Source organism: Vipera ursinii (assembly GCF_947247035.1).
Source record: "Vipera ursinii genome assembly, chromosome: 1".
Taxonomy (NCBI): Eukaryota; Metazoa; Chordata; class Lepidosauria; order Squamata; family Viperidae; genus Vipera; species Vipera ursinii.
The window spans coordinates 164,160,851-164,168,471 of record NC_139512.1 but is presented as its reverse complement, the minus strand read 5'-3'; the positions used below and the strand labels follow the sequence as shown (position 1 = coordinate 164,168,471).

Genomic DNA, 7,621 nt, shown 5'->3' with positions numbered 1-7,621 from the left:
TTCTCTCTCTCTCTCTCTCCCCTCCCTCCCTCCCTCTCTCTCTCCCTCTCTCTCTCCCTCTCTCTCTCTCTCTTTCTCTCTCTCTCTCTTTCTCTCTCTCTCTTTCTCTCTCTCTCTCTCTCTCTCTCTCTCTCTCTCTCTCTCTCTCTCTCTCTCTCTCTCCCTGCCCCAGCTTTCTTCTAAGCAAATCTGGAGTTTAGAATCTAGACTTGGGTGCGGGGGAGGGGAGAACTATTTGAAGTTACTGAATGAAAAGCTGATTGCAGAATTTTCACACTGGCTATTCTTGGCATCATTTAACCGTCAGCGTGGTGATATAATGTGGGCAGCAAGTTGTTGAGGGCCGCTGTACAGTCTGGTGTTATTTTACAAAGAGAGAGAGAGAGAGAGAGAGAGAGAGAGAGAGAGAGAGAGAGAGAGAGAACACACACATCAGAATTCTTTCTTTGGGATTAAAGTCGACAGACTAGAGTTGGTTTTCTTGTGATTTAGGGATGAATAAGGGAGGCGGGAAAATTTCAGAGAATCAGAGCCCTTTCCTTATCAGTATCAGTATGGGGGGGGGATTGTGACAGCACCTTTAAGTAATGCTGTCCCTTATCTTTTCCAACACTATTAGTGGAGTCCAGAATTAAAAGAGTTGGAAGCTGAGGTACAGCAAAGGTGAGGATCCAGATTTCAATCCCTGGCGGGGCTCGAAGCTGACAGATCAAAGTTTAGAGCTTCCCACACTGTCACCAAAATTGTGACTAGGTCAGGGGTTATAGAACATTTGGAAGTTGCTTCCCTGAGACCTTTGCTAATGGGCAGGAAAAGCTCACTTAGCTCTTCCTTGCCTTCTCTTCTCTTGTCCTGAAGAAGATTTGGTTGATTTGCGCACTCTCTCTCTCTCTCTCTCTTTCTCCTCTCTATCTCATGGGGGCACGAAGGACTGTTTCAGATGGCCACCTTGGGCCCAGTTAGAGTGGAGCTGGTGATGATGTGGTGTTAGAGATTAAAGCAGGGAGGAGGAATGAGATCATACACTAGGAAGGGGGTTGTTTGCACAGCCACCTGCGTGCACACGAAAGCGTTGCTCTTTGCAGCCTTATTGGATAACCCACAGAAATATCTAGACTTCCAGGACAAATCGGCAACCATAGGAAAGCAGCCATTTGGGCCTTGTAAAGTGCTTTGGAGAAAGCACAAACTATGAAAGAGAACTCGGATGGTCTTCCTTCCTTCCTTCCTTCCTTCCTTCCTTCCTTCCTTCCTTCCTTCCTTCCTTCCTAAAAATGTCGGCAAGCAACCTGAATACAACAATATAATCAATTTACTAATTGTTCTTGTTCAGTATGTTTTTGTTCTTAAAAGAACCAGTTCTTTCTTTAAAAAAAAAACAACATATCGAACAAGAACTTTGTAACTTTGTCACCTGATAGTTATAAAACTACTTTTACTTTTTAAAATAGGTTATTTTCATTTTCTGACCTTCCCCCCACCCCCCACCCTCCACCATCATTCTCGTTTTTCTGCAAAAATGTTCCCTAAACAAATAAATCTCTTGAAGTAGGGATCTAATGTCTCCTACCTGTTCAAAAACACATTTCTCATTTTTTCTGGTTCGCCTCTTCTTCGGGGCTTAACTTTGGGGGATGAAGACTGGCGAATTGCTTGAGTCCGGTTTCTTTTCTGGAGGGGACAACACCCTCCCCCACACCCAAGCAAAGCGGCAGGAAAGCAAAACAAGCGGGCCGGACCCAAAGGTCTTTGCTGGCATTGGACTAATCTTCGAGACAGAACGGACGCTGGAAGAAGGAACTGTCCGTCTTTCTTTCGGGAGGGAGGACCGGAGGGCAGAAGGAGGAGGATTGTCTCCAGTTCATCTGGATTTCGGTATAGGTGAGGGCGCTGGGACTCTCAGGATCGCTTCTCAGGAGATGAGAGATGGAGAAGAACCCCAGGAAGGAGGAGGAGGAAGAGGAGGAGGAGGCGGAGATGGAGGAGAGCAGCAGCAGCAGCCGTCTCCCGTCTCACCTGGGCAAATTGCCTGTCCCCTTCGCGTCCTCCCTCCCCCCCCCGAACAAAACAAGTTGATATTCGGAGTGGTGTTCACATTTGGGACGGAGGGGGAGGGTGGGTTTGAGGGTCAAAAGAGGGGGAGAGAAATCTGTTCCTCTTTCCATTCTGTAGAGAAAAAAACCCCAGTCTGTCGTAGAGTGGCAAAGTGCAAGTTGCAAGCCCGGCCTTCCCTTCCCAACCACCCCAAGCCAGGGGCAGGAGAACGGGTTAATCTCTCCTCCGGCGGGTACAAAACAGGTCCGCAGAGTCGCCAGGCTGGCGACAGATGGCCACTTTCTTCGGGCCACAAAGGGATGGACGGGAGAGCGGGGCGGCATACAAATGGACAGCTCACGTGACGCCGCCAAACAACCCCCCAACCCCCCCCCAACCTACCCCGCCCCTACCCCCGCCCCTCTCCCCCGCGCCCGCCGCCTCGGAGCCTGACGTGGGTGACCAGATGGCGCGTGCCGGGGGAAGGCTGACGCGGTCGCCCAAGAAGTGGGCGGGGAGCGAGGAGGCGGGGCTGGCCGTTACCCCGCCTCTCCCCTTCCCAAGCAGCCCACGTCTGGCTATATATATAACCTGAGCCTCTTATCCGCGGCTTCCAAAACTAATAACAACAACGATCATAATCCTAACGGAATCGATGAAGTAAATGAAAGGTAAGCCCTCCGTGCGCCCAAGGAAAGCATCCCCGCAAGCAACAGGGTTATGAAACCTGCGCTGCAGAGGACACTGCGCTGAAAAAAAGAGAGAGAGAGAGAGAGAGAGAGAGAGAGAGAGAGAGGACAGGTAATTTTTTCCCCCCCTTGAATGTCCAGATTAGGATGGGAGAAGCGATAGCTGGGATGCAAGCGATCCTGATGCTCAGGGCGATAATGACTTCGCCCCTTTGAGCTTGATTTCGATCCATTCGCATGAAGCCAAGAAGAAGAGCCACTGAACTGATAAGCTCTTGGCGTCCCGTGGTGGCTTCCAGCCGGCTCCAAGAGGTTTACTTCGGAGTGGAAGTTACACTATGTCCAGTGGGGCTCGTTTCCTAGAAAACATTGCAAAAACTTCTAGACTTAGCCTTTCTCTCTGTCCATCCCCCCTTTCGTTTACCGAAGTAAACCTTGCGGCGGCGGGGGGGGGGACCGGGGGGGGGCCGGAAACCAGATATGGCCCATAGCATCTGCTCCGTGGCTCAGAAGCTGGCTGACACCGATTTGGGGGAGCGAAACGAACCAGATAAACCCCCCCCCCAGGCTGGACGAAAAGGGGTGCTTTCTAAAGTCATGGTCCTTGTTTTGAAAAATCGAGATTGATGATGATGGTGATGATGATGATGATGATACAGCTTAGAGCAGAGAGCGCTCGAGTAAACAGATTTGGTAAGTTCTGCTGCCAACTAATGCGTTTGGGACAGGGCTTGACTGACAATCTGGATGAGCAAAGGGCTTCCGAAGTCAACTACCAACACGGGCTCAACTGTTGCATTTTGATTGCGCCATGCTTGTCCTGACTGGCAGGCTTCATTCCATACCCCAAACCCTCCCCCCCCCGCGCGCGCCCCGCACCGTCCCCTCCATTTCCTCATTAGCAAATGTTTCCCCAGAACATAGAGGTTCCTCAGACAAAAAAAAGAGGGGGGGGCAGGGGGAATTATTAGGCAGTTAGTGCACCTGATCCCTGTCTCGGTGGCAGGATTTTCCTCGACTCTGAACAGTTGGGAAGTCTGTAAATCTATTGTGCAGGATGGCATCGGCTGCTATTGTGGACAGGCGAAAGCAATGAAAAGGAGAGCCGAATAAAAGAACAAATCCTGCTCCTGCTGCCGTGGATAAATTATTATTGGCAATTTGCTCCACTGGATCCACAGCGTGGGTGTGTTTGAAATGCAATTCGACCCCTTCTTGGTTAGACCCTCGCCTATAAATCCCTATAAAACATTACATAGCGCTATTTGAGACAAGGGGTGTCACCCTTAAGAGAAATGCGAGAATTAGAGGTTTGTTGGGTAAAGGCATCAAGAGTCAATTTCATTGCTGGGCAGTCTCCCTCGGGTTAGTTTATTTTAAAAACTAAACTAAAAAAAAATCATGGGATTTAACTTAGAAGTTGCAGGTGTAATGGGAGCTGTAATGAGATCCAATCGAAGCCAAAGATTAAGAATGAAATTGTACTGGACAATGCTTCCTGAATAAAATAGCACAATCCTTGAGGATTACCCACAAAAAACGTTTCGCGAAGTTAAGTAGCACTTACTTCTCAGGAAGCATGCTTGCAGAATATTATGTGTACATACATATATGCAGTGTGTGTGGCGGTTTTCAATGTTTACTTTTTCTTGGCCTAGGGTACTCAGAATGACCAAATCATACAGTGAGCACCCGCTGATGAGAAAGCCTCAGTCCCAAGGAAACCCCAACTGGACTGACGATTGCCTCAGCTCTCAGGACGACGAACATGAGATGGACAAGAAAGAGGAGGACCTGGCAACCTTACAGGCAGAGGCCGATGTCGAATCTCTGAGAAACGGGGAGGAAGAGGAGGAAGAAGAGGAGGAGGAGTTAGAGGAGGAGGAGGCAGATGAAGACGAGGAGGAGGTAGAGGAGGAGGAAGAAGGCGAGGAGGACGACCAGAAGCCCAAGAGACGCGGTCCCAAGAAGAAGAAGATGACGAAAGCGCGGATGGAAAGATTCAAGCTGCGGCGTATGAAAGCCAACGCCCGCGAACGGAATCGCATGCACGGGCTGAACGCCGCGCTGGACAACCTGCGGAAAGTGGTGCCCTGCTACTCCAAAACGCAGAAGCTGTCCAAGATCGAGACGCTGCGCCTGGCCAAAAACTACATCGGGGCCCTCTCCGAGATCTTGCGTTCGGGCAAGAGCCCCGATTTGGTCTCCTTCGTGCAGAGTCTCTGTAAAGGCTTATCTCAGCCCACGACCAACCTGGTGGCCGGCTGCCTCCAGCTCAATCCGCGGACCTTCCTGCCTGAGCAGAACCCGGAGCTGCTGCCCCACGTCCAGCCCACCGGCGCTTCCTTCCCGGGCCATCCCTACTCCTACCAGTCGCCGGGCCTTCCGAGTCCTCCCTACGGCACCATGGACAGCTCCCATCTCTTCCATCTCAAGGCGGCGCCGGCTTACGGGGCGGCGCTGGAGCCCTTCTTCGAGAGCGCCCTGGCCGAAGGCGAGAGCCCGGCTTTCGACGGGCCCTTAAGCCCGCCGCTCAGCGTCAACGGGAATTTCTCCTTCAAGCACGAGCCGTCCAACGAGTTCGAGAAGAGCTACGCCTTCACCATGCACTACCCGACCGCCGGGCTGGCCGGAGCTGCTGGCCACGGTTCCATCTTCGCCTGCTCGGCTTCGCGCTGCGACCTCCCCCTCGACGGGCTCCTGCCCTACGAGAGCCAAGTCCATCACGAGCGGGTGATGAGCGCCCAGCTCAACGCCATCTTTCAGGACTGAGCCCTTCCAGCCCGCTAAGGCGGAACCAGGGCGCCGGAGGCGGCCACGGAGTCCGGGCTTCGCTCGTTGCGGGCAAGGGCGCAAAGACGGAGGGAGCGGAGAATAAGGAACAACCCTTCCAGGCTTCAGAGTCTCCCCCCCCCCCCTTGACGCGTGTTATACTTCTCGCCTTCAGGAGCAACGGAGAGGCGGACATTCTCCTGGGCCCGCCCGGTCCTCTCGCCCTTTCCTCCCGTCTCTCCGAATCTCGAGATGGTGTTGATTAGATAAAAGTTCGGCTTCCCCTCGATTTGATCGGCACAACAAACCACAAGCAATAATTAGGATCTATGCAATTTATTATTATTTTTTTTTAAAAAACAAAACAAAAACAAAACCTAAATCGGTCAGTTACAAAAAGAAAGAAATGAAAGAAATTAAAAGTATATATCAAATTTATATTTTTCAATCAACATTTTTTCCTACTTGTTACCTTTTCCCGTGTTGGCTTATTTTGTTGTGATTTTTGTACAGAATTTTTAATAACTTTTGATAAACTATTTTGAACCATGCAGCTCCATCAATTTTTATACCTATCAGAAACAAAGTAGAATAATATCTAATTTATATAGAATAATTTAAGTAATTTAAACCAGCAGAAAAATAGTTTGAAAAACAAGGGAGAAAAAAAGCTGTTTGTTGCCTTAGCATCTCCCCCATTCAATTTCTTTCTAAATCTTCACACAGACACAGAGACAGACACACAAAGACACAGACAGACAGACAGACAGACAGACACACACACACACACACACACACACACACACACACACATGACACAAACACTCCTACAAAACTTTTGTTTTATGGGGGGTAAGAAAACCTCTATATAATTTTCATTTATAAAGATGCTTGAAAGAATGAAAGAAGGAAAAATATTTATTTCTTATTAATTATATTGACATATTATTCCAAGAGTTCTGCAAAATTCTGTATGTGTGTGTGTGTGTGTGCACGTGGACATACACCCTTGTTCTCATGAGCAAATATCCTGCACTTATCCACAGAAAACAGCTGCTTTAGAATCACATTCAACTTGCAATGTTTTTTAAAGCTCTTTGGATTCCCCCCTAATTTCTTTCAGATTTTGAAGAAACTACAGATAAAGAAACATTGTTTCCATGCAACGTTAAATGCATGATTTTTTAAAAATACATAGTTATATAATTTTTTTATTTCTGTCCAGGAGGAAAAAAGTAAAAAAAGATTTATGATCATTGGGTTATATTATATGCCAATTGTAGTTAGCAGTTCTCAAACTAATGCAAACCATTTGACTTTGTAATTAGAACAAGATAGTTATGCATGCACAATGCAACCCAGAGTAAGTGCTGTCTGAAATGTAATGCTGGTTCACCTGAAATCAAACTGTACTGTAATTTTGTTTGTAATCCTGTATGTGACAGCGTAATGCACATTTGGAATGTTAAAAAAAACAACAAAAAAACCAAGCTGGGCGATGAAGTTGTGAAGAGCCATTGGTCAAATGTTGCATTTCTCCTAAGTCCCTTGCTCCATTCCTTCCCCTTCCCCACAATTCCTATGGGATTATTGTAACAGTTATTAAAAGATGCAACTATTTGTACAATAAAATGAGGTTTGGAAAAAAAATCCCGAGGTGCGATCCAGTAAATCAGCAGATGCATTAAACTACAAAAAGACTATCTGAAATGGAGGCTTCAGCAAAGCATGTTTTCAGCTCCAGTCTAATAAAGTATGAAAAAGGCAGACTGCTGAATCAGCCCGGAGGCCTGCAGAATTGACAGCTCTTCAGTAATAGAAGACAATACACAAACAGTAGTAGGATGAGAAGGCAAATTGATTAAGGCCACATCTTCAGTGATCAAATTGTGGAGATGTCCATTGTAGTTGAAGCTGGAAGTCCCACGCTATGTCTTGGAAGTATTCTTCATTACCCTAAAGGAAAGTGAAGAGGAGTTAAAAATTTAAGGGAAAGGAAAAGCTTTATTTGGTTACAACTGTGATGAATGACCTCACAAGACTTTAAAAGATACTCTGAAGCATCTCAAAGTAAACTGAAGTAAGGGCTGATCAATCCTCCTCTCTGGAGCAGATGAGGTTTAGTT

The 7,621-nt window shown here is 47.8% G+C and overlaps 1 protein-coding gene across 1 annotated transcript; it reads left to right on the top strand.

Moving 5' to 3' along the window:
- Nucleotides 1-4,391: 4,391 nt before the first annotated feature.
- Nucleotides 4,392-5,495, top strand: NEUROD1 (neuronal differentiation 1; the record flags this gene model as incomplete). Its single annotated transcript, XM_083358231.1, has 1 exon — nucleotides 4,392-5,495. The coding sequence occupies one exon, from the start codon at nucleotides 4,392-4,394 to the stop codon at nucleotides 5,493-5,495; it is 1,104 nt and encodes a 367-aa protein (XP_083214357.1).
- Between the last annotated feature and the right edge of the window lie 2,126 nt (nucleotides 5,496-7,621).